This window comes from Euprymna scolopes, chromosome 30 (genome assembly GCF_053919585.1).
Source record: "Euprymna scolopes isolate OS-2025 chromosome 30, ASM5391958v1, whole genome shotgun sequence".
NCBI classification, from domain to species: Eukaryota; Metazoa; Mollusca; class Cephalopoda; order Sepiida; family Sepiolidae; genus Euprymna; species Euprymna scolopes.
Window position 1 is genome coordinate 91,672,425 of NC_136511.1, and position 27,343 is coordinate 91,699,767.

Here is a 27,343-nt window from a genome sequence, read left to right on the forward strand (position 1 = left end):
ACCACTAAAAAACGCATCAAAGCACAAAAATTAGGAACTCGTGACTTCTGGAAAATCTACAACAGTGTAGTAAATAAAGGGCAATCAACAATTCCTCCACTAACCAACAATCACGAGGTTGTCTCCTCAGCAACCGACAAGGCTAATATGCTTGCCAGCCGGTTTGCCTCAAACTCCACACTGGACCCTTCCAACCACACCCTGCCTGACTTTCCTTTGCGGACAGACGCCACGCTAGACGATCTACAAATCAGCCCTGCTCAAGTACATGCTATCATGAAAAACCTTGACACTTCAAAAGCATGTGGACCTGATCTCATCCTAGCTGTGCTATTAAAAAAGTGCTCAGCCGAAGTAGCTCCAGCTCTCTCCAAACTCTAAAACAAATGCCTTAATGAATCATCCTTCCCAGACTGTTGGAAAACTGCTTCTGGGGTACCAGTATTCAAGAATTCTAGCGAAAGAACTGACCCATCAAATTATCGTCCCATTAGCCTCCTCCCACTTTTCGCCAAAATATTTGAGACCATAATTAACCATGCTCTAGTTCGTCACCTTACAGATGCTAAACTTCTGACTGACAAACAATATGGATTTAGACAAGCCCGTTCCACAGCAGACATTCTCACTGTAATCTCTGAACGTATATACCATTCACTGGACAAAGTGGAGAAGGGCAGAGCGGTAGATCTAGATATATCTAAAGCTTTTGACAGGGTATGGCATGAGGGTCTCCTCAGGAAAATTTAATCATACGGTATCACTGGTAGAATACTTAGCATAATTAAATCCTTCTTAGATAAGAGAAAAATCCAGGTTGTCCTCGATGGTCGTACATCTAAACTGTGATATAAATGCGGGAGTGCCTCAGGGGTCTATCCTTGGATCTCTATCGTTCCTAATATTTATTAATGACCTCCCCGACAAAACTGCCTATAACACCACACTCTATAACAGGCATGACAGGAAAACATATGAATACATATCTAAAGAAATGGCAAAAACACTAGAGAATAACCTCCAATCTGTAGTGGAATGTGGACAAAAATGGATGGTCACATTCAATGCTGCCAAGACTAAACTGGTTTCCTTCAATAATTACAAGAAACCTTCTCTGCCACCTATAGCAATGGCCAGTGACTCCCTGTCTGAGAGCACATCTTTCAAACTGCTTGGCCTAACGTCCACAAGATACATGAGTATACAATTGCAGAACAGATACTACACTTTGAGATATTAAATCTTTTTATTCACAGATAAAAAAAATACAATTGGGAAAATGAACAAAAAATTTAGGCACAGGGCCAACTCCAAAAGGAGGGGGGGGATGGTGAGGTTGGTTGATCCATCTCGTCTCTATTTGAAATTTTAAAAGATTCTCTCTCGGCCAGCATCTTTTATCATAGTTACCCTTTTAAATATGTATTTATGTGTGTGTGGTGGGAGAGAGGGAGGTGTTCCTACTTAAACCCAATTTAAAACATTTTTTATTTATATCAAAATATACAAGAAAGATAACAATCCCGGCCCGAAGGCCAAGAACAACAGAAAAAAGGCAACCCTCTTTTCTGTTAGTATTTATTTGCTTTCCCACCAAAGCAAAATGTGACACAAGGTCGTTTTTAATGTGGGGTTAAACCAGCTCCCCGAAGAAAAGGCAAAAGGGGCACTCTGGTTGGGACCAAAAATAATAATTGTCCCAGTATAGAGGGTTTCCCCTCCATTGACTGGGACAAATTATCTTAAGTGCAGCATCTGCAGAACAGATACTACATTTTGAGATATTAAATCTTCTATTCAGGCAAAAAACTTAGACACAAGGCCAACTCAAAAAGGGGGGGAGACAATGGGGATCGTGGGTCATCCTTATCACTCTAGAACTAAAAGTTTCTCTTAGCTAGAATCTTCTTTCACCATAATACCACATTCGCCCTTTCGTACTTGGGGACGTCCTACTTAGCATCCAATTTTTTAAACATTTTTTATTAGCATGTAAAAACAAAAAAGATAACAATAAAGATAATACAATAATTCATTTGTGTCGAGGGCGAGGGAAAAAAAAATACAAGTAGTCGTTAGTAGGGCCCTCTCAACCCCGTCTAGTTGATAGACTGCCCGTTCCACTTTGGTTTGTAAAGGAACCTGAGCTCCTGCGGGCCAGTCTCTAAGTGGGGATGCTCTCTAGATGGGATGAAATGGAGAAAAGAAAATTTGGGGGGGGGGAGTTGGGGGGGGGGGTTAGTGATTGATGTTTTTCTCTCCAAGATGGGTGAAATTTAGAGAGAGGGATGAAAAGAAAAAATTGCAATTAGGTGGGGGTGAGGATCTTGGAGGCTTCCTAATCAGAGGCAGGAAGCACTCACTCAGCTAGCTAAGAGGCTAAGGATAAAATTATACTTGACGGAACTGCGTGTTCCACACCTAGGCAGGGAACATGTATTTAAATTTGGCTCCTTTTCGTGTACACAGACTTGCTACATGTATCCATCTTCCGTCAAATGCCGCACGATGCAGCCTTCTTCTATCACATCTGATCTTCACCTGTAGTTGGTATTTAAAGAAAGCGATCAGATCCTGATTAGAAAAAGACAACACCCCCGGCCACCTTGAGGTGACATCCAAATCACCATTCTCGCCATGGCCAGGATCATAATGTCTTTCCCTGTCCCACGTTGTCAACAACATTGGATACGGTAATTGGGCAAGGTTGCTTGAGATCGATGCAAGCCATCACCTCACTGACATATGAAGAGTACTGGCAGAGTTTGCAGCAATCGAAGAAAGCATGATCAGTTGTTTCTACGGCCGTTGTTCCGGGGACAAGCAGGCGACTCCAAAAAACCAGAACTGCATTGTATGTTGTTAAGTGGAAGTGCCTTTCGGGCCAGTTATCAGGTCAGAGAGAACTCCTAATTATTCAGATGACTCGAACCTGGCACCCAACTCCACCCAGAGTGGATCTCACTCTGCTGCCAACCCAAACGCGCGCATAACAGGTCGTCAGCGGCCCCCCTCACTAGATCCCTGTGGAGTTCCCTACGAGTAGCAGTCACAAGGTTGCTGGACCTTGGTAGTCGTTTTAGCACAGCTCATTACTCTTTCAGGAAGGCTGAATCTCCCTGCGGCTTGCTATGACTCTCGATAGAGGGGTCGAGAATGAGTTTGGGAAAGGCGGCAGTGATCGTGGGGTGCCACGGTTGCTCTTCTTGAAGGCCAGCCTCTCGGCATCTCGATGACACTTCAAGTCCAGCATTCCAAAACTTCCCTCATTGAATGCAGACCTGTCTGCTAACCCAGAGTCTTCCTCTGTCCCAAAAGAGCAAGGACAAGTGTTTGACAAGAGCTTTTAGGTTTAGGTATTGTGCAGGCAGGGGAAGTACGGCCAGTCAGTAAAAGATGAAAGGGAAGACGTATGTTGCGCATGCTTCAGCTCTACCCTTTAAGGAAAGTTTCCTAAGAAGCCACAAGTTGACCACAGCCTCCTCCTTTAACCGTACCTCCGACCAATTCTTATCAAGCTGGAGACTTGGTCTGAACCACATGCCGAGGATCTGAACCGGGCCATCCGTCCAGCTGAAGGACGCCAGGAGGTTTGCGTTGCTATTCCAGGCGCCCAACCGCAGTCCCACCGACTTACTGCGGTTTATCTTGGCGTCCGTGATTCTTTCGTACTGTGCGGGCGCCTCTGACATGATCTTGATGTCTCTGAAGCTCGACACGATCCTGGCCCGAAGGCCCAGAACAACAGAAAAAAGGCAACCCTCATTTTCTATTTATTTAAAAAGAAAATACAACTTTCTTATATATGGGTTGTGGAATTGCATTCACTTACAAAAGATCTAGCCTGTTTGCATATTCTTTTAAACATTCATTTTAATTAATTCCTTAATAGTTGCTCCGGTGTTCTTATAGATGATCATCTTTAGTTAACTATTATGTGTAATTATATTAATGCAGATATTCTACATAATTTATACTTGCATAATATTTGTGTAAAAAGTTTATAGTAAACACAAAACTGTTTTCATATATATTTATGTATACGTATATATTTTTGTTTAATAAATTTTGCCTATCAAACTCCTCCTAGACAGGAAACTTCATATATAAGGTATTTGAATCCATGCAAAACTTTATATTTGGGTTTTACCAGGGAAAAATCGGTGCAAAAGTGTGAAATTTAAAAAAAAAGAAATTTGCCAGATGAAGGTCGAACGTCGGCATTACAAATGCATAACGTAGTGGCTATTGGTTCATGTTTGAATTTTTAGCTTTGCATTATAAATGTCTTCATAGTCCAGTTATTGACGACAGAGGCAAAAATAAATCGTGAGCTGAACGTTTTGGTTTCGATTCTAAATAACTTGATTTGAGCCCAAAACAATGAATGTTAAGGTGTCATAATAGGGGTCAAAGTTTTAAAAAATTACCTCTGCGGTCTCTACCAAATTACGCAGACAATTTCTGGTCTAAACATTTGAAATTTTACATAAACTGTATTCAGAGATAGGGCAAGCTTTTTAATCGGTTTGGGTAAAAAATTTGAGCTACCAATATATAAATGTATGTATGTATGTTTGCATGCCTGCCTAAAACTTTCAACAGAGGTGGCGGATTTTCACAAGATCAGTATAGTTTTAAGGTCGACTCTTCAGACGACAAATACCGAAAACTTGGCTAAGAACATTAATTTCTTCGCCCTCAACTGGGCACTTTTTAACAGGGAGGGGTCGCTTTTTTCGCCAATATTTTTGAAAGTCATCCCCTTTTTTCGATTGTTTAGCCTTAATTTAAACCTACGTCACTTCCGGTTTGGTGGTGGTCGTAACAGCAAAGACGTCATGTTTTTTCCCCCCAATCTTTTCCTCCATCGCAGTACGGGTTCGAGCCTGCCTTCCTACTACCACTTTTTTTTTTTTGCTCAACACACACCTCCAAAGACCCGGGCAATGCCGGGCAGAAATGCTATGAATTCGGTTTTTTGTGTGTGTGCATATTAATATTCAGATTAAAAAGCTTCTTTACTATTAGTATTTATTTGCTTTCCCACCAAAGCAAAATGTGACACAAGGTCGTTTTTAATGTGGGGTAAAACCAGCTCCTTGAAGAAAAGGCAAAAGGGGCACTCTGGTTGGAACCAAAAATAGTAATTGTCCCAGTATAGAGGGTCTCCCCTCCATTGACTGGAACAAATTACCTTAAGTGCAGCATCTGCAGAACAGATACTACACTTTGAGATATTAAATCTTTTTATTCACAGGAAAAAAATACAATTGCGAAAATGAACAAAAAATTTAGGCACAGGGCCAACTCAAAAAGAAGGGGGATGGTGAGGTTGGTTGATCCATCTCGTCTCTATTTGAAATTTTAAAAGATTCTCTCTCGGCCAGCATCTTTTATCATAGTTATCTTTTTAAATTTGTATTTATGTGTGTGTGGCGGGAAGAGGGGGGGGGGGGTTGTTCCTACTTAAACCCAATTTAAAACATTTTTTATTTATATCAAAAAATACAAAGAAAGATAACAATATTAATAAAATTTCATTTGAGAAAAAAATAAAAATAAAAACCGTGGTTAGTAAGGCCCGCTCCAACCCTGTCTGAAATGCTAGACCACCGGTTTCACTCTGGTTTGTAAAGAAACCAGGGTTATGCGGGCAGCCTCTAAATAGAGGGGGAGAGATTGTGTCCTAAATAGGAGAGAAAAGAAAAAATTGGCGGTGAGGGCTGGGGATTTTAGTGTTTGATTTGATTTCTTCTAAGATGGGTTGAATTTCGAGAGGGGGGGCAAATAAATTGTTGTTTTCAGAGGCTGGTGGTCTTCGGGGCTTTCTAATAAGGGAAACAAGATTTATTCGGCTGAAGGAAGTAAAATTTGAAAGGGGCGGGGGTCCGACGGAAACCCCAGAACCACGCACTCCACACCTAGGCGGGGAACATGTATTCGAATTTAGCCTCTATTCATACACACAGACTTGCTACCTGTATCCATCTTCTTTCAAAAGCCACACAATTCAGTCTTCTTCTGTCGCATCTGATCTTTACCCGTAGTTGGTGTTTAACGAAAGCGATCAGATCCTGATCAGAAAAAGGCAGCACCCCCCGGCCATCTTGCAGTCTTGACATCCAAATCACCATTCTCGTCACAGTCAGGATTGCGATGTAGACCGTTTGTCTCTCCTAGTCCCATGGCGGCCTCACGTTGTCCGCTACATTTGATACAGTAATCGGGCGAGGATGCTCGGGTCGATGCGAGCCGTCACCTCGCCAACGTACGACCAGTACTGGCAGAGTTTGTGGCAATGGAAAAATGCGTGATCAGTTGTTTCTGCAGCCGTCGTCCCGCAACAGGGACAGGCCGGCGACTCCAAAAAACCAGAACTGCATTGTATATTGTTGAGGGGAAGTGCGTTTCAGGCCAATCGCCAGGTCAGAGAGAACTCTGAATTGTTCAGATGACTCAAACCTGGCGCCCAACTCCACCCGGAGCGAATCTCACTCTGCTGCCAATCCAAATGCACGCATAGTGAGTCATCAGCGGCCCCCCTCATTAGATCCCTGTGGAGTTCCCTACGGGCGGCAGTCACAAGGTCGCTGGATACTTGCAGTCGTTTTAGCGTGGCTCGGCACTCCTTCAGGATGGCTGAATCTCCCCATGGCTTGTGACGACTCTCGATAGAGGGGTCGAGAATGAGGTTGGGAAAGGCAGGAGTGATCGCGTGGTGCCATGGTTGATCAGGTAGTGGCTAAGGAAGGAGCTTTTAGGTGTTGTGCAGGTAGGGGAAGTATGGCCAGTCCATAAAGGATGAGAGGGAAGACGTAGGTGGTGCATGCCTCAGCTCTACCCTTTAAGGAAAGTTTCCTAGGAAGCCACGAGTTGACCACAGCCTCCGCCTTTAACCGTACCTCCGACCAATTCTTATCAAGCTGGAGACTTGGTCTGAACCACACGCCAAGGATCCAAACCGAGCCATCCGTCCAGCTGAAGGGTGCCAGGAGGTTTGCGTTGCCACTCCAGGCGCCCAACCGCAGTCTGACCGACTTACTGTGGTTTATCTTGGCGTCCGTGATTCTTTCGTACTGTGCGGGCGCCTCTGACACGATCTCAATGGTTCTGAAGCTCGACACAAAGACCATGACATCATCGGCAAGCGTGGATCCCTTGGCAGCTGGGCCACCAGGCAGAGCCATTCCCGCAGGGCTGAATTTGCCTCTCTACGTCTCAGCTTGCTTCAAGGCAAGGATGTAAAGCGGGATCAACAGCAGACATCCCTGACGAACCGACTGAGAGATAACAAAGGGTTTTGAGCATTTTCCGTTGACTTGCATGACAGCCATGGGTTGTTGATACATCATGGAGATCCACTTGCAGAAGTCCGGTTTAAAACCGGCAGACTCTAAGACAGATACCAGGAAATGATGGTCGACTCTATCGAATGCTTTGGACTGATCTAAGTTGATCAGCGCGGCTTCTGTGTCGTCATCTATTCCCCCCTCTATGATCGTGCAGATCAGGTGCAAGTTGTTCTGAATCAATCTCCCCTTCACAGGTTCTGTTCCAGTTCAACCATCTCGTCGATAACAACCTGTTGCCGATTCGATAAAAAAAAATCTTCAACTCTGTGTTAGGCTGTAGTCGTCTAACTCTTCCCCGCCATGCCCATCACCTTTTCTCAGCAATGTGATCACTCTCTTGGTTATCTGCCATGGAATGGATCCCTGAGCAAACCAATGGTTGAACACATCGGTCAGAAGAGGCAGAATTATGGGCGACAGCCTCAAATACAGTTCATATGGCAGACTATCGAGTCCCGGCGATCTGTCACAGCTGACCTGCTACAGCACAGTAAAGACCTCCCGCTCTGTCACCCAGCCCTCACAACTAGCCGCTCTAACCATGTCAAGACGAGGAGAGTCGGCCAAATAGTCGCTAAACTCAAGGACCAGAAGATCGGGCTGCTGCATAAAATGCTTGTATCTCCAGAAGGGAGGTGTTAACTTCCAGTACTCTGCTAACTTAGGCCTATTTCCTAGTTTCAGCTGGGCCATAACTAGTTTATGATCTGACTGACCTAACCAAGTGAACTTGGGGCAAGATAAATCTATTTCGCCTCTTCTAACTAGTATCCTTTCCAAATATGTATTCGGATAGGAGGAAACGCTATTGGTCCACGTCCAAATCTCCCGGCCTGGATGCTCAACCTGAAACCTGTCGACCAGATCACATCTAGCCATCAGGTCAGCTTCGCCTCCTACATTATCTAATGCTGGGTTTAAGATGGCATTCCAATCCCCCATTAGCACTACCCACTTCTGACAATCTACGAATGCCTCGAGCTGACTGAAGAATGAGACCCTCTTGCGATTGGTGCTGATCAAATGAACTGCAACCACCCAAAACACGGAATCTTTTACGGCAACATCAGCCACGACCAGCCTGCCCACTGTATCTCTATGAACAACGTTGACTGTCGCGGACAGAGTCCGTTTCACTAGCAAGGAGACTCCCTTCCCCCGTGGGGTGCCATATGCCGAGAAAACTTTGAAATCCTGGTTCAGCACCTGACAATCCACAGAAGAAATGAAATGCGTCTCCTGGATCGCAGCAACATCCACTCCCAGGGACAGCCTGGTGATCTCAAGCTCCTCACATTCAAACTGACCAAATTTAAAGACATGGTACCTACCTTAGGTTGTCTCGCACTTGGCTCCAAAGTCAGTCGGCGTAAGGATGCCGACGTTGTATGCGATTCTCAAGGAGGCCAGGTTTTTCAGGTTCTGACCTTCTCTCACAATGCCGCCAACGTCTAGGAGAAAGGTCAGTTTAATTTTAGGGCCCTGTAGAGAGACAGATGGACCACACTGGGACACTTGCATTGTTTTGACAGTTCGTCAAGGGAAGAGTTGCTTTTTTTAAAAAGTTCCATTCCCGGAGAGGCCCCTTCAGCTACCTCCAGAAGTGACCACAAGTTGCTCTTGCAAGCCTCTGGAGTTCTAACGAAAGTTATTAGGAGCGGGGCATCTGGGAAATTAGAGAGGATGTTAACATCTTTTCCCTCTATCTGTTGGCAATCTAGCAGTGGCTGTAAAGTCTTTCTCTGATGATGTGAGAGGGCCGTTGCCAGAGTCAGAGGGTCAATTCGACAGAGTTCTTGTCTTTTAGTTGGTCCGCGAGACGCAGAGTGATCCCTCCCTCTCCCGGGTTTATTCATTTCTTTTTCTCTTTGGGGTGGTGGTTCAGTTTGCATTGGTGTGGGGGTGGGTGTTGGTGCGGTGTCAGGTGTTGGTGTGATGTACAGTGTTGGTGTGGTGGGTGTGGTGTCTAGTGTTGGTGCTGTGTTGGGTGTTGGTGTGCTGGTTGGTGTGGTGTTTGATGTTGGTGCAGTGTCTAGCTTGGGGGTGGGGTGGGTTTTGTTGTTGTTGTTTGGGATGGTGTATGCTCACAAGGGGTGGGGGGGTCACCTTTTCTTCCCCTTCTATCTTTTTAATTTTCTTTTTCTTTCGCTTTTGTCCCTCGAATGAACCGGGGAGCGGGGAGAGGGTCTCTCCCTCTCGTTGGCAGATTCATCTTCTGAGGAGCATTCCTTCTTTCTCTTGGACCCCGATTCAGTTCGTCTGGGGGCCAGTCGTTGTTCCTGGAGTGGTTTGTTCTGCTTCTCTTGTTGTTGTTGATAATGATGATGATGATTCTTCTGCTGCGGTTGCTGCTGCTGCTGTTCGGGTTATGATGTCTTTGGCTGCGGCGGTTGCTGGTCATTTTGTTCTGGCCGTTTGGATGGTATCGGCTGCAGCGTTTGTTGTTGCTGTGGCGCTTGTTTTTTGTCCGCTTGCTGGCCAGAATTGAGGGACTTTGTTTTCCCCTTTCGAGTGAATGTGACCCATCTAATGCTGGAGGATGGGTTCACTTACCTGGTTGTCATCTCTGGGGCATGAGGCTTGTCAGCAGCTGCAGGAGCTTTGGTCTGATTTCTTTTGGGGCAATCTTTTGCCATGTGCCCCTGCTGCTGACAGTGCCAGCAGTGTGGTCTCCATCCCTCTACTATGACAGACAGTGTCCCCTCCTTGCACCTCAACGTCGCTGGTATTTGGTTGAAGCTGGCTCTGTTGAGGCGCATCTGGAGTCTGTAGATCCGGCTCTTTTCTTGCTTGCTGGGGCCACTGACACCACGTCCCTGTACTGGCTGACCGCTCCTAGTTGTTTTGCTCCTAGGAGACAGGGGACGTTCAGCATGATGATGTTGGTAACCCTTTTGGCTGAGGTATTCTGGCTGGATTGGTATTTTGGCAGATTGGTCTTCTTGGCTGTCTCTTTGGCCTCTTTTTGGTTTGAGAGCAGGATGTCCCACATGGCGTAGCTCCTCCTGCATATGTATTTTGATGGTATCTTCAGATCCAGGAGGAGGTCTACCATGTTATCCTTATCTACTCCTGTGAGACCGCTTTTCTTCATGTCCGATGTAACAAAGGACACTATTCTCTTCTTAAGGTCCTCCGCGGTGCCTGGATGAGGTTTTATGACGTTCCCTTCCATGAGGTCCTTGTAAGTGGACTCAAGGAGGCCCCAGTATTCCTGAGGGAATATTTGGGTTTGTGGACCCCATTCTGTTTCTTCCTCATTGGCACTGGGGGTCCAGGACACTGTCGTCTGGCTTGGGTGTTGCTATTGCTACTTCTGTTGATCGGGGGTTGGTGGTTTGCCCAGTGGGATGAGAGCCAGCTAATCGGTGTGAAGTATTGCCAATCTGCCAGTGCCTGCCTCCTGGGTCTCTTTCTTTTTCTTCCTGGGAGTTGTTGGCTCCTAGGAGTGAGTTGTTGGCTCCTGGGTGCCACCTGCTGTGGTCCACCACTTATGGTGGTTGCCTTTGCTCCAGTTTTCGTTGACAGGATGTTGCTGGATTTTGAACATCTGTTGCTAGGTATCTCCCTTTCTGGAGAGGTGGTTGATTGGGGCTTAGTCTCTTGAGGAGCATTGAAGCGGGCTGGATCTTTGGTCACCCCGCCGAGGATCTTTAAAGATGCTATAGCTTCATTGATTAGTGCTTTAGTCCTTCTAACTACTCCATCATTTTTCCCTTTTTCCATGAGGGGGTTGTCCTCTTGGTGAACTGGAGTGCTACATTTGGATGATGGTGTGGTGGACTGAGGAGCCGGGGGTTCCACCAGCTATGGTCCACCTGCGACGTCCATTGTCTCCTTGTCCCTTGGTTTCTCCTCCTCTTCTGGGGGTGGTTGCCTTCGTGGGGAGCAGGAGTGGAGGGGTCGTCTTCGGCCAACGAGGATTGAGGTGCAAGGGGTGCCACCGGGTGTGGCCCACCTGAAACATGCCTTGTTTCCTTATCAGACGTTACCTTTGCTCCCTCGGCCGGGAAGTGCTCCTCTTGGGGAGCAAGTTCCAAGCTCCAGTTGGTGGATTCTCTAGGGTCGCTGTGGGCTGTGGCCCTAACCTGCCTTTCTCCTCTTCTTCTGGGTAGCTGGGAGTTGCTCCCTCCATCAGGGAGCTTTCTAGGGGAGCAATGTGGTGCATCTGGGATGGTATGCCCCCTCTGCCCGGCATCATGGAGGTGTTGCACAAGCCGCTGACGCAGACCAAAGTGTAGCAGGGAGAAAAGAAAAAGTAGGAAAAAGTAGGGGGAAATGGGGGGGTGGAGGGGGGATTAGAAGAGAACAGAGGTTTGACCTCCCCTTGCGGACACGTTGGGTTAGCAGCTCGGACCCCGTGAGAGAGCAGAGAAGGAAGATGCAGTGGGTGCTAATGGGTCAGAGTGCTGCATCGAAATTAAGAAAAGACATTTCTACCCCGAGAGGGGAGCGGAAAGAAGAAAAAATCCCCCAAAAATCTTTCCCACAAACACAAAACAAGGAAGCCAGAAAGTGGCCCCAGTCTGCTCAATCCTCTGTTAGGGGGAGAGCAGTGAAGGAAGAACAGTGGTTGCCTAGCAGGTCAGAGTGCTGCTAGGGCGAAGTGTGGAGAAAATAGACCATTTCAATCTCAAGAGAGGAGGAAACAAAGTACCCAAAAGACCAGGTCGCGTCTACCAAAGAAAGTGTTGTCGATCCCAAAACACCAAACTCCCAAAGAAGGGATCGGTTTTGGGTCCAAACTACCACACAATGGCGTCGGTCCTGGGGGAAGCAAAAGGGGTCCTGACTCCCCAAAAAAGGGGGTCCCACTAACCAAGGTTAGTAAGTCAAAGTGACAACAGTTAAGCGCCTTAAACCTAGCTCGAGAGCCCGGTGGCAGATATCCCGGCCCGAAGGCCAAGAACAACAGAAATTTAGCTGTTAAGGGGTCAAAGTTCAACGATTTGACCTTTGAGAACTCTACCAACTCCTCCGCCAATTTTGGGTATAAACAATTGAAATTTTAGATATAGGTTCTTTGGACATGGATCTAACTTAATAACTTGATTTGAGCCCAAAACAATAAATGTTAAGGAGTCATAATAGAGGTCAAAGTTTTAAAAAATTTGACCTCTACAGTCTCTACCAAATTACTCAGATTATTTCTGGTCAAAATATTTGAAATTTTACATAAAGGGTATTCAGAGATATGCCAAGCTTTTTAATCGGTTTGGGTCGAAAATTTTTAGTTACCAGTATATGAATGTATGTATGTATGTATGTTTGCATGTCTGCCTAAAACTTTCAACAGAGGTGGCAGAGTTTCACAAGATCAGACGACAAATACCAAAACATTGGCTAAAAACATTAATTTCTTCACCCTCAACTGAGCACTTTTCAACAGGGAGGGGTCGCTTTTTTCGCCAATATTTTTAAAATTCATCCCCTTTTTTCGATTGTCTAGCCTTAATTTAAATCTTTGTCACTTCCGGTTTGGTGGTGGTCGTAACAGCAATGACGTCATGTTTTTCCCCATTCTTTTCCTCCTTCGCGGTATGTGTTCGAGCCTGCCTTCCTACTACCACTTCTTTTCTTTTTTTTTGCTCAACACACACCTCCACACACCCGGGCAATTTGAATATATATATATATATATACTAGCAAAGATATCCGCGCTTTGCGGGCACCCTTGCAGAAAGTGGAATCATAAGAGCAACTATTGCTTAAGGTATTAAAAATTTTAAATCATTTGTTTTTTTAGTTTTGCACATGAATTACAAAATATCTAATATTTCCTCAAAACCTCTGGCTTTGATGAAGGGTGCCTAAAATTTGCTGCTATTGTTTCAAATGAACTGATTTCAGTTCATTTGAAACACAGCAAGGAGAGACTTGATTCCAAATATTTCTCATATGTTATATCTCCTCTCTTTTAGAAATAGGGTACGATTATGAATAATTACAGTATCAAATAAGCCTTATACACTGTGAAATTTACTTTATGTATGAAAACCAAAGAGGGAAGATATAACATATGAATCAAGTCTCCTCTTGCTGTTATTTCAGATCATTTGAAACCGTAGCAGCAAGTTTTAGTCTCCCCTCCATCATGTATTATCATTGTACATTTAGGGATATATATATATATATATATATATATATATATATATATATATATATATATATATATATATACTAGCAAAAGTACCCGTCGTTGACTGGGTTCAAAAACAGCCTACAGAAAATGGACTCTGATTTATGAAAGTATGCTAGCTTATGAAAAGGAAGGGTTGTAAATTTGGATTGAATTTGGGGGTATCAAAACCAAAGCAAAATATGATGAAAGCAAAAATAAAATAGATAAATCCTATAATTTATTATACCACATTGAAACACTTATCACAATATTCTGTGGATCTATATTAAAAAAAACCTTGTTAAACTTTGTGACATATTTCCATTCTATGGAGCTCAGGTGCAAACGAACACCCCATAATTTTATTATACCATATTTCTTCAAACTGAAACATAATTATCAAAGTATACTTACGCAGATAGAAATGAAAAGTCTTTATTAAAGTTTGTGCCTATTTCCATTCTATGGAGGTCAGGCACGAACGCAGACCCGACAATTTTATTATACCATCCCTATTTAAGTTAAAACATACTTATCAAAGTATTCTTATGTACATCTATATCAAAAACACTTGTAAACGTTTTTTTTTAATTTTTTATTTCCATGCTTTGTGGACCAGGTGCGAACGCAGACCCCACAATTTTAATGAACTACCGTTCTGCCAGATCAAACATACCCATTCCTGTGTCTCGATACATATTCTATCATTGTATGTAATCAGTTTTTTAAAATAGTCAACTATATAGGAGCCTATTCGTGACCAGACACACACACACATTCAGCTTTATATTATAGATATATATATATAGCACATGTACATGCACATACATACACACACATAAAGAGAGAGAGAGAGAGAGATTATGTGTTCATAAAGATAAGAATATAATTGTATAAACATAATAAAAACAACTCATCTTTCAAAGTATATTTAAAAAATTATTTGAAAGATGAGTTTTTTTTAATATTTTCTTATTTTAATTAAAGTGGCGTAAATTCTTATCTGCACACTTTTTTGGAATTATGAGATATTCGACTTGAAAGTTTAGCAAATCAAAATTTGTTCATAAATTGACAAAAATATTCTTTACAAACAATTTCTATAACTTTATTCATACTTTTCCAAGTACAAAGATTTCTGTATGAAAATTCGATGGTTCTTATCTAATTACATTTTCGTGAGGACAGAGTTAGATTCAAGATAGTTTTTTTATAATCTAGCACCCAAAAAGGGCATTATATGAATTTGAACAAAAATTAAAGATGAAGATAACTACACTTTGCCCCTTGCCAAAATGCAGTATTTACTTCATTTTCACCAGAGAATGATATGACACAAGATCGGAAGGTGGTCAGAGTTAAATCAGCACCTCTGAAGGAGGAACATTTTGATCTTTTAAAAATTACCTGGGCAGTCCGATCGGCATTCTTCAGCTGAGGCACCTCAGGTAGTAAGCAATAAAATTACTCTACCCAAAAGTCTGGAAGGACTGATCTTTTAGGACTTCTCAAAACGACTGCCCCCAAAATAACTCAATTTCTACCGAACTGATTGTTAAAATGTGAACCTTGACTGGCGTGTGTCCGTAGTCGCAATTAAGTGGCAAACGAAGAGGTTTGTTTCATAAAGCAAGTTTTGCAAATATGTTGGTGGCGATTCTAGACCACAAAACATCCAAACTCAACTGCAGTTTCAAAATCAGCAAAACTTTTTAGTAGTGAGTCATCAAACAAAGCAAAACTAAATTAAAGTTTAAAAACTAGTGATTATTTTATGGCTATCAGAAATTCAGGAATTTATTGCTAGAATTAAAGGCAATCGATTAAAGTCGAGTCTGGTGGTTATATTGGTGTCAAAGATAAACGGTATTTCTTAGAGGAGCCACTAATCTACAAAATTACTAATATCTTAAACTGATATATAATTTCCAAATTACAAATACCTTAAATTAATTATAATTTCAAGCTATTTATTATGAATTGTAAATATCTTATGTGTCATACATCCAGACTCGGTAGATTAGACTTTTAGTGTAACTAGTCTAGGAGAAGAAAAGCTGTGGTAGTTCTCATGCCGTTGCACAACCTTCTTGAAAAATTGTTTGAAGGAGGGATATAAATTGCCAATTTTCAACTGTGAAAGGGACGTGAAAACTACAAAATGAATTTAGAACATTTTGAAAAATTGATTGAAAATGAAACAAAATTTGATTGTTATATATATTACATGTTTGCATGAACATTTTTTTGTAGAAATATTCACTATGATTATATAATTTCGTTCTCTTTATCATTGTCATTTATTTATTTATTATTATTATTATTATTATTATAAAGCTCTATCTGAAAGAATATTGGGTTTTTCATATGTACATGGCCTGCTGCTGTCTCACTGCAGCACAATTACATTTTTGAGTTGATTTTCATGTTTTTATATATATATATATATATATATATGCATGCATGGATACATATGTTGAAGAAAATAGTTGGTGAATGCTGCATCTAATCTTTGTGGTGTTGTTTTATTTCATTGCAGAAGGCTGTGTGATGAGGATGATGAGCTGAGTGAGGTTGAGCCTGATGCAGTCCCAACAGAAGTGCGTGATTGGTTGGCACTGACCTTCACCAGATCAATGAACAACATCAAGCGGAAAGGAGAAGAGAAACCAAGATTTAGGAGCGTTGCAAATGTTATACGAGCTGGGATTATGGTAGATAGGTAAGCATAAAAGCATTTACATCACTAAGATCAAAACAAAGATTAAAACAAATTGATAGAATGGTAATGGATTTAATTTTTCAATTTTTCAAGAAATATGTAAGTCAAATATTTTATAACTGTTATGCAATATTGAATTACAGCAAATAGTAAATTGTAACAAAAGTTTTGTCCGTTTTTAAGACAATAAAAACATCAAATTTATTTGTTCATGACCACTTTTATCTGCTTTTTACTGCCACGGTCCTGTTAAGAGAAATTAACTCGTTTTATACTTATTTTGAAGTAAGCCTTTATTCACTCAAATATTTAAAAAAATTCTAAAGAGATGAAAATCTATTGGTGTGAAGTTGAAAGATTATAGTGGTTAATGTATATTATTTCAGGCGATCTTTTATTGTATGTGAGATGTAACATTATCATAATTAAATATGAAAGTGATCATACTGAATAAATTTTCCAACCTTTGATGATTAAGCAAGTCTTTTTAATGTAAAGACTCCATATAATTTAGAAAGAGAATGCATAAAGCAAAATAGATATTCACAATTCAGTCAACCACATCAACTCAATTTGAAGCTGGTCATTTTTGGCATACGGTCAACATAAGCAATCATTTCATTTATTTTCTTTTATTCACTCAAAACAAGAAATATTGGCACTGAGAGGGAAGGAGCTACCGTGATAGGGATCAGATTTGTGGAGGAGGAACCTAAGTGGAGAGTCAGGCAGTAACATGCTTGTTTAGATTTAATTTTTGCATATTGTTACAGTCGGAGAAAATGGGGGAAAAGAGAGGAAATTCTAAAGGTATATTAGAGTAGAATGTTTTCCAGCTTCAAATGACTTCTATAGTTACGGTTGAGATTTTGCTGCAAATCAGTTTAGAGGTAGTTTCATGCCAAGGGCGTACAAATGCAGTTTATCAAATTTTGTGGAAGTATTTGTTAAAACAAGCAACAGAGATGCACTATTGTGATAATATGAGAGAAACTGGAACTTGCCAGATAGTTCTGGGGCTGTTAGGCGAGAAACTCTATTTTGCACTCTGTCTAAGAGGGAGAGGCTGATTGTTAGTGCCAATTTCCAACATACAGCAAGCTCAAAAAAGTATGCAGCAATCTTAAGGTCAAAAATACAATAGGCAAGCAACTAAACTAAGCAGCAATAGGCTAGCAAGTAGCCCAACACAAGTTCAATAGTTTGTCTAAGGTTTTTGCTACAAATAATGTGCTACGTATAAAAGATTATTTTTAGTCAAACTTTTCTTTCATGTAAGTTTGTGAAAAGAGAATTAGGTTTAGATAAAAATCTAAAGTGAATTCAAAAGACAATTATTAAACTTATGTTTGTTTGCCTTTTACATTTGATTGTTGAATTGCTTTGTGTTGAATTTGACATCAATGCTTGCCTTGAGAACCCTGCCAGCCTCATAACTCTCACTTCCTTTATTTTGTTCTTTAGTCCTCACATTTCATGAATGATGTTTCTGACAAAGGGGGAAGAATTGCCGTTTTCTAGGTTGGAACGTATCCATTTAACACTAATCATTGGCTGCTTTTTTTTTTACCTTGATATAGTATTTTTGAGCTCCTTACATCAAGTGGTTTCATGTCTTGAGCGAATTCCATAAAAAAATTGATCATTTTGTGTTGAGGGTTTTGCGCACCCATATCCAAATAAGTTTAGTAGTGATAGAGGCCAAGAATCATATTAGTCACTAAGCATTTAACAGTAAATGAATTCACAAAAGATATCATAAGGAATCTGTTCTTTGCTTGGAGTTAAAATGATGACAGATACAATTGATAATATCTGAAAGACAAGAAAATATAATTAATTTCAGCATATTTCAAAGATGAAATTCAACTAGAAATTTATCTTAAGAAAAACGGACAAAACTTTCTAACTTGATAAGAAATTAAAAAAACATTAGCTAATAAATAAAACTTTCATTATTGTGGTTCTATTTGATTTATAAACAAAAAATTATGAAATTTAACTAAATTTCAAAAGTTTTAATGTCATAGGTGAGTAGAGGCTAATTGTTCTTGCTATTCTGATTTCTCTTTAGTTATAATATTGAGCAATGAAGATAAACTTCAAATAATAATTGAAATTTATTACATGCCTAACCTCACACTATATTAATACTTGACAAAGTGTAATGCTTTAAGCTGAGAAACGTTTCAGATACTTATGATCCAGGCTTACCTGAATCTGTTTGCAATTGTATTTCACATGATAAACAAAAGGTGCTGCAGCCTATCCGAATATACAAATGCTGTTCAACATTTACTCAAGGAACTTAACAATTAAAATCTCTTTTAGGCCTATATTTAGGAACTTTTAAGATGAGTATTGATATTTTTCACAACTTTCAGTTAATGTAACCTCTGACCTAATTCAGGTGAATGTTTTCAATCTTAGGAATCTTTATGTTGCACTTAGGAACCTATACAGAATTTTAAACAAAACCCTGCATAAAATTGTTCTCATTTTGTCAGTCATGACCGAGTAATCTTAGTTATTAAACCTTCAAACCTTAATAAAAAAAAAATTATTTATGACAATAACAAAATTTAACATAAAACATGAACACTTTTACAAATCTCTGAACCCAAACATAATATGGACTTCAACGATTTTCTCAGCAGATTACGAATTTAGGATAGTTGAAGAAACTGAAAAATCGGTAAATATACTCAGTCATTGATATTCACAGTAAATTAATGAAATGATTTAATTTCCTGCTTCCAGCTGGGATCTTCTTTTGTCGTTAATTGATTTCACATCTCTGCATTGTTTAGATGAAACAAATTGCAAATATTAACTAAATATTATATTTAAATGTTTGTTGTCTCTTAAAAAAATGAAAGCTGCTAAAAAAGAGAATTTTTCAGAAATGTAACTTAATTTCGAGCTGTAACTTTAAACATGAATGAAGTAGTTGCAGAAACATGCGTATAGCAAAGAAAATGTACAAATCGTTTTTTTTTTTCTGAAGCCGAATTTAAATATATTTTTTAATGTGTTTATTTCATTCATATTGTTTCATAATTTTCTTTAATGTGCTTATTTCTTTCATATACGCATATGTTTTTAATGCATTTATTTTATTCATATACGTATATGTTTTTAATATGTTTATTTTATTCATATACGCATATGTTTTTAATGTGTTTATTTTATTCATATACGTATATGGTTTTAATGTGTTTATTTTATTCATATATATATATATTAGGGCAGGTCGATTTGTAACTTTTTTCAGAAAATCAACATGGCGGCACTGGTGATGATAGTTAGTGATAAGAACATATACCAAAAATTAGATTCCATTCTTGAATAGAACATTGAGCATTTAATTTTAAAAATCGTGTAGAAAAATGCTGAAAAATCCTTCATTTTCATAGCATTTTTCACAACACTGACTTTGAAATTTCACTATTTTTATAAAATATTCAATTAAAATTGATATATTTATATGAAATACATTGAAAGAAAAATAAATACATGAATTATAATTTTAATTATGAATCACAACTAGCAAACTTTCTCAACTTTTACTGCATTGATTAAAAAAAAATTGTAAAAAAAGCTAATTAGCAACTAAGTCTTTTAAATTTCACAATTCAAAAAGATATGTGAAGATGTATTACACACTATAACAACTTGATACAAGTTACAGAACCATGTATTTTAATTTTTTATTGAATGCAATAATATAAACTGTTATAATAGAACTAAATTGTTCTGCATAATTTCCTTTTGAGGAAAATGAAGATCTAATTTGCTAGCACGATGACTTTGTAATAATGTATCTATGTCTTGCTTCCTGCCTATATACAACTTTTTGAAAAAAAATCAATCAAATTGAACCAATGTGTGGCTGCAAAATTGACAGCAGTAATCTTTTCAATTTTTTTTTTTTTTTTTAAGTTGTTCACTATTTCTGGAAAAAAACAACACAAAAAAACAAAATTATTTGAAAACACTTATTTAAAAAAAAATATTTTTGCGATATAATATGAATAAAACTAACTATTGTTTTGGGTAAATTAAGAAAACTAATAAAATTTAATGGATAAATATTTATTTACCTAATGGACAATTCATCTGAGTTTATCATCGATATTATATTTTCCAGAAGTAGTGCAAAAGCACTATATTTTGAACTGTTTAAAACAGTAATTTGGATTTCAGTTAACTGTTTTGTTCTCTGAATCATATTAAAATATACTGTTGTAGGTTAAAAAAAAAATATTGTTGGTTTTGATCTCAACAAACTGCATACACTTGGATGATAAATTTGACCAAAATGTTTAATTTATCACAGTGTTTGAGGATAGACAACTCTAGTCCATAAACACATTAATCTTGTGGCTTATGTTAGCCATCTTCCTTGATTCAAGAGCCCAATTTTCTAAGTTAACTTCTCCACAAGAAATGCCAACAGCATACTCAAAAAGTAGCCTCTGGTCTTCACACTTAAATTATTTGTTTCTTCTGCTGTCAGATAATGATGATCGGGAGGGACACTAATTTTTTAGAATTTTACTTGAGGCAAATCTTGATAATTATTGATACAAAGTTTACCCAAAGGACCAGTAAATGTTGTTAGGCTTTTTGTTGTTCCATCAATTAATTTAAAAATTGCTGTAAATGGTAGTTCTTCTAGTAGAACCTGAAAATTGGAAAATTTGTATGTTTAATAATAGAGCCAGATTACATAATAAATACCAATATATTATTTTATTTTCCACAAAAAAAGAACATAATTGCAGGTGAATCTATAGAATTAATTTTACCTCCTTATTAGAAGGACAAGTGCAGATTATGTGCTTTGTTTGACAATTTTTTGTCTTGCACTTTACTGCAAAGTCATCAGATTTCAAGACAGAAAGTTTATAGCTACAAAAAGATATATCAAACAGTCTGCGTATCTGTTCCTTCATTCTGTTCACTTTGATTGTTGCAAGAGATTTCCTGTCAATCTGTTTTCCCTCTTATAGCAAAATATATTGACCTTCTGTCCTATATAATATTACTTTAACAAGGGCAATTGTGGTTTGACTGCTTGCTGAATACTAATTATTTCCTTGGCAATTAACTTAGAAATCTCACCATTTTTTAAGTGGGGATAACTGTTTTCGAGGAAATAACTAAACTGGATGACTTGTCGTGAAGTTGGGATACTGTTTCATCCAAATGACAAGGTGGACCAGCAAATTTTGTGAACCACGGGTTAAAACTGAATGTCGTGCTTTTACTGACATTCTAATCTGAAAAGTAAAATAAATAAATGGATTATAACTGAAGGAAACTGTATTGGGCTATCTTCCAGTTTCATACGTAAAAAAATAAGTGCTAGTTATAAGAAATAATGAAAAACTTTGTAGAGTTGAAGTAGATGTATTGAAGAGAGAGGATAAAACCAAATCAGAGCCATAATATGTTTAATTTAGACATTTTTAGCAGATTTTAGCTCCTCCTTCGATAACATGAATTTATCCATAAAGAGATTCATTCTTGCTGTAGCTGTGCCATTTTAAACGAGTGTTTAGTGTTTAGAGTTTGAAAAACCAGTGCTTGTGCATCTATGTTACTATGCTATTTTTAATAGTATTTTCAAGTTAAATTTAATTTTTATGAAATTTTTGTTTATTAAATTTTTAGGTGAAATACAGAATAGTTACAAATACAACCTCCTTCCCATATTAAGAATGGCTTTCTAAATAACAAAGTTATTTTAGCACAAAAACATAGATGCACACATAACAAAAAACCTTTAAAGGAGTTTTCTTATTTACTTGTATTAATATTAATCTTTGTGGGTTATCTGATTTTAAAATTATAATTTTAGAAAAAAAAAACACTGCTTAAAAACAATTACTCCCTAAAAATAAAAGAAATAAAAATTTGACACTAATTTTCTGCAAAGTATTTTTTATTAAGTAGGAAAACTCGAAAATTTACGTGGTTATGTTTCGTAAAGAATGTATTGGATAAAATTGTATGGACTATTTTTTTTTATATAAAATTGGAGTATTACCACTATTTTACCCTATTTGGTACTAGTGCATGAGCTGGCCTGGGCGTGGCTTATCACTCGCTCGGATTTCTCCGTAAAATGACGTCACATGCTGCCATCTGACGGAGAAAATGGACGAGGGGTGGGGGTGGGGGGCTTACAGAGAGAGAAAACGCGAAAAAATAAATGGCCGACAGGGGGGGGGGGCTAGCAGCGCCAAATACAAGTTTCCAGAATATTTCAACACGAAGCTGTTTGAACAAATTAATTATAGCATTTTCTTTAATTACTATAAGTCTTGGCCTTCGGGACAAGATCAAAGTGTAGTATCTGTTCTTCAGATGCTGCACTTCTATTTCTTGTTCTCTTTCGGTGGAGGAGAAATCCTTCACGACTGAGACAATTTTTATTTTTGTACCTTTTCTCCACGTTAAAAAACGACCCTGGTGTCTAACTCTGTCCCGTGGGGAGGCATAGTAAATAGGTACTATAAAATTAATATAGTGGTAAAATTATTTTTAAAAAAACAAAGAAAACAGAAGCCAAACCATTTCAAAAAAAGGTCAAATTCACGAAATTAGCCATTAAAAGAATAATAAATGGTAACATTATGAATAAAAGTTACTTTCCAACTTATCTGCATCACTCGTTGGTATTTTTAAGTAGTTTTAAGTGCTTTTTATTTCATATCGAATGTTAGAGCGGTTTCGACTAACCTTGCGAAGTTCTGAAATGCCATAAAACATACCCCGTTTTTTTTTTTTTTTTTTTTTTTTTTTAAATAATTACTACTTTTTTAAATAGAAAAATGAATGATGCAGGTAAGTTGCAAAGTAATTTTTATTGTCAAATAATAACAGAAAAACTTACCGTAATTATTTTTCACATGCATGGGAGTCAAATAGAAGAAAACTTGTCATAATGTTTTAAATAATTTTACCACTATATTAATTTTATAGTACCTATTTACTATGCCTCCCCACGGGACAGAGTTAGACACCAGGGTCGTTTTTTAACGTGGAGAAAAGGTACAAAAATAAAAATTGTCTCAGTCGTGAAGGATTTCTCCTCCACCGAAAGAGAACAAGAAATAGAAGTGCAGCATCTGAAGAACAGATACTACACTTTGATCTTGTCCCGAAGGCCAAGACTTATAGTAATTAAAGAAAATGCTATAATTAATTTGTTCAAACAGTTTCGTGATGAAATATTCTGGAAACTTGTATTTGGCGCTCTGCTCTAGCCCCCCCATTTATTTTTTCGGCCATTTATTTTTTCGCGTTTTCTCTCTCTGTAAGCCCCCCACCCCCACCCCTCGTCCATTTTCTCCGTCAGATGGCAGCATGTGACGTCATTTTACGGAGAAATCCGAGCGAGTGATAAGCCACGCCCAGGCCAGCTCATGCACTAGTATGTATATAGGTATTTTAAACAAGTCTTTTTCGTTTTTCCTTTCGAAATAATTAAACCTAAATCGTAATGTTTTCAAATTAAATAATAAACAAACGTTAATTTTCAATATCAATAACGAGCGTGTTTTGTGACGGTGAAATCTAAAATGTTTCCACCCAAAAAAAGTTTCTGAAATGAAAAAGCGAAATTTGGTCGTTATTATTTAAAAAAAAACATAATTTTGCCTTTACACTTAATATTTATTTTATTAATGCATTATTATCACTCATTTTATTTAAAAATGTAGTTTAAAAATTATTCTAAATAATGATTCTATTTTCTTAACAGTACGGATTGTTTTGATGACGGGACGTTCTTGACAATTCACCGAAAAACTTTTAATCACTTCAATTTTTCAACTTTTAAAGTCATTTCCTCAAGCAAAGATAACGATTTTGAGAAAAACATTTCGTGTAGGTCTTTTCTATGTCAAACCCCAACTATCATCACCATTGCCTAATGCCTCACCGGGGTTCCAAAATCGACCTGCCCTAATACGTATATGTTTTTAATGTGTTTATTTTATTCATATACGTATATGTTTTTAATGTGTTTATTTTATTCATATACGTATATGTTTTTAATGTGTTTATTTTATTCATATACGTATATGTTTTTAATGTGTTTATTTTATTCATATACGTATATGTTTTTAATATGTTTATTTTATTCATATACGTATATGTTTTTAATATGTTTATTTCATTCATATGCGTATTGTTTCATAAAATCCTTTTATTCAGATTATAAGTGAAAATTTTGTTTTTAAAACAGGAATTTTCAAAAAGATAGACTTTTATAATGCCTATATAATAATTTGAATATAATCCCCATATAATAATTTGGATATAATGTTTATATAATAATTTGGTCATAAATTTCTATATAATAATTTGTGTATAATATTTACATCATAATTTGTGGATAATGTCTATATAATTATTTGGATATAATGTCTATATAATAATTTGAAAAAATATATAATTGAGATCATATATTTTCTCAGAATCTACCGGCGAATGTCAAGTGCAATTGGTTTGCAAATTCCTTCGAATGTACTCCTATTATTAAAGGTAAGTAGCAATTCTAAAATCGGAATGATGGTAAACATAAAATCCCATTTATGTTAGGCATGAGCTCAAACAAATAGTAGTTTAATGGTAATTCCGAATTTCTGCGAACCAAAATATCAAATCATAAATGTCTTTAAAATCACCAATGCTGAACGTGCTTATCTTTCACTTCTGATCATCTTCGCCCCCTCCTCCACTCCAAGCAGGAAATCTTATATGTTGAAAAATAATAAGAGACCAGTATAGCATAAGTAAAAATGTAATTACAAACGAATATTAAAGGCACTTCAGGCAAACGGCAGAGTCTTAAGGAATGCTATTTACAATATTTTCCCCTTTAAACTGTATAAGAAGGAGTTAAAAGTGTCATATTTAACAATGAAATGTTTTTATTTTCAGCAATTATCTTTTTTGTATATGTAATAGTAATATGTAATTATGTAATAGTATCCTATTTAATAACAAAATCTTTGAAAATTAGGAAATTTTCGTATTCTGCAAGATCTTCATAGTGGTTCGGCCAGGAAATCATTATCAACTTGTTCTTCACAAGGGATGTTCGCTTCTGTCGGTTTAGAAAGTTGTGCACTGAGGTACATGACTTATATTATCTTCACCTTCACCGAGGTGCACGACTTGACACAAAAAAACAACTTCTTAATCAACTGCTAACGCACGTGTCACTGTAACGTCCAATGACAACAACAACAACCTTCTTACTCCACCTGCTTTTTATACCACTCTCTCAATCCCTCCTCTTGTGCATGCGCCCGGAGATTCTTGACAACCTCGAGACTTCCGCTTATAAAAACCCAAGTTTTGTTGTCGCGCATGCCTACACAAGGTACAAACACATGGGCGTTTGTTTTGTTGGTAAGTACTACACTCCCCCCTGATCTGATGATCACATAGAGTGCACTCCAGGGGTGGCCTCTTAGTTCGCTGGCTTCTATGAAGGGCGGTATTTACAATCTCGGATTCAGGTTCTGGTTCTGGTTCTGGGTGTGGTTCTGGTTCTGGTTCTGGGTGTGGTTCTGGTTTTGGGTGTGGTTCTGGTTCTGGTTCTGATCCTGCCTGATCAGACGAACTACAACTACCACTCCCTTGCTTGGTGACCTCACTTATCAGCAGCTTATCATCTGATGATTCATCGCTTTCTGTAGTTGTGGAATGTACTTCACTAGCTGGGCGAAGATCGCGCACATGGCATGGGTTTCCATCAACAAGGACCGACTGCTGGCTGACCACTCCAGATATTCGTCCTCGCTTGAATTTGGTGGTGCACCGGTTTCCAGGGGGTCTTACCCAAACTGGATCCCCTACCTTGTATTTGTCATGACTCTAGTCGTCGATTGGCTGGACAGTGTCAATGCCCTTTATCCTAACACGGTGTGTGTATGGCATTAGCCGGTGCTGTTGTTAGTGTCTTCCCATCCTTTGGTGTGATGTTATACCAATACGTGGCCTCCGTAATGGTGCATTGCTTTCTGGCAGCAATTCTCTTGATGCTGTGATGGCTCCTCTCAGCAATGCCATTCCCTGATGGCATATGAGCACATCGCAGTCGTAGTCGGACACCCCACTCATTCAACAACTGCCGAACTTGGTGGCTACAAAAAGCAGCATCGTTGTCCATCAATATCTCTTCCGGTGCACCTCGTTCAGAAAAGATGACAGTTGGCAGACAACATTCGCTGAGTCCTGCCTGGTCATTTGCTGCCACACCGCAAAACGAGTGAGTCCACAGTCGATAAGAGTTAGAAAGGGCTTACCACTGTAATGGGTAATATCCATCGCTACTCGTTGCCACACATGCTCAACCTCCAATCGCCCCTTCTGCCATTGCTCAGGTGCAGGATCGGTAGACTGCCATGCCTCACAGTGCTTGATGATCTGCCTGACATCTGCCCTGGTCACTCCCGGGTCCACACACCTCACAAAATACAGAGTTCTTTTGATACCTGGATGTCCACTCTGCACATGAATTCTTTGTATTTGGCATGAACTAATCGTGCCAACTGCGCAAGATTGAGCAGCGAACTCCACGCCTGTCTTCACAGCTTCATACCATTTGTGAGGCACACGGGTTAGTTGGTCTGCACGATTACAGTGTGATGCCACGAGCGTTAAACTCACCAACAGGTCATACTCTGATACCAGACTCTTCTGGCTGCCTTAGTGCGGACTCTCGTTCGTCCCGAAAGAGTGTCGGACACCCAGTGATAGACGCAGAGAAAATCCGTGTACAAGTGCAACTTCTTTGACTGCCATTGCAGTACTAGATTTAAACCCTTCACAACAGCATCCAGTTCCGCCAGGTTGATGTGTTGAGCATCATTCATGGGTCGCAGCCAGCACGCGTCTTCAATTACATTTCCACGTTGCTCCAATAACACTCCCAATGCCAAAGAACAAGCGTCAACCCACACATTCACAGTGTTCCCATCGACACACCATTCTCCACAGGCCGGGTCCTCCTTGTCAACTCTCTCTAGATTTTCCGCCGTCATCAGAGTTAGAAGAGCATCATCAGATACATCATCCCAACCTGTAGTTACTAAACTTGCCCTGTGTTTGATGACGCCC

General features: G+C 38.9%; 1 protein-coding gene across 13 annotated transcripts in view; it reads left to right on the plus strand.

The window, feature by feature from the left end:
* The window catches only part of LOC145254565 (dual specificity calcium/calmodulin-dependent 3',5'-cyclic nucleotide phosphodiesterase 1A-like), a 1,571,136-nt gene that overhangs the window by 1,241,118 nt on the left and 302,675 nt on the right, over positions 1–27,343 (plus strand). For all 13 annotated transcript variants that reach the window (XM_080113160.1, XM_080113150.1, XM_080113152.1 and 10 more), the window contains 2 exons: positions 16,016–16,198; positions 24,691–24,757. In XM_080113160.1, the coding sequence (XP_079969286.1) occupies positions 16,016–16,198; positions 24,691–24,757 (250 nt within the window). The remainder of the gene's footprint in view (positions 1–16,015; positions 16,199–24,690; positions 24,758–27,343) is intronic.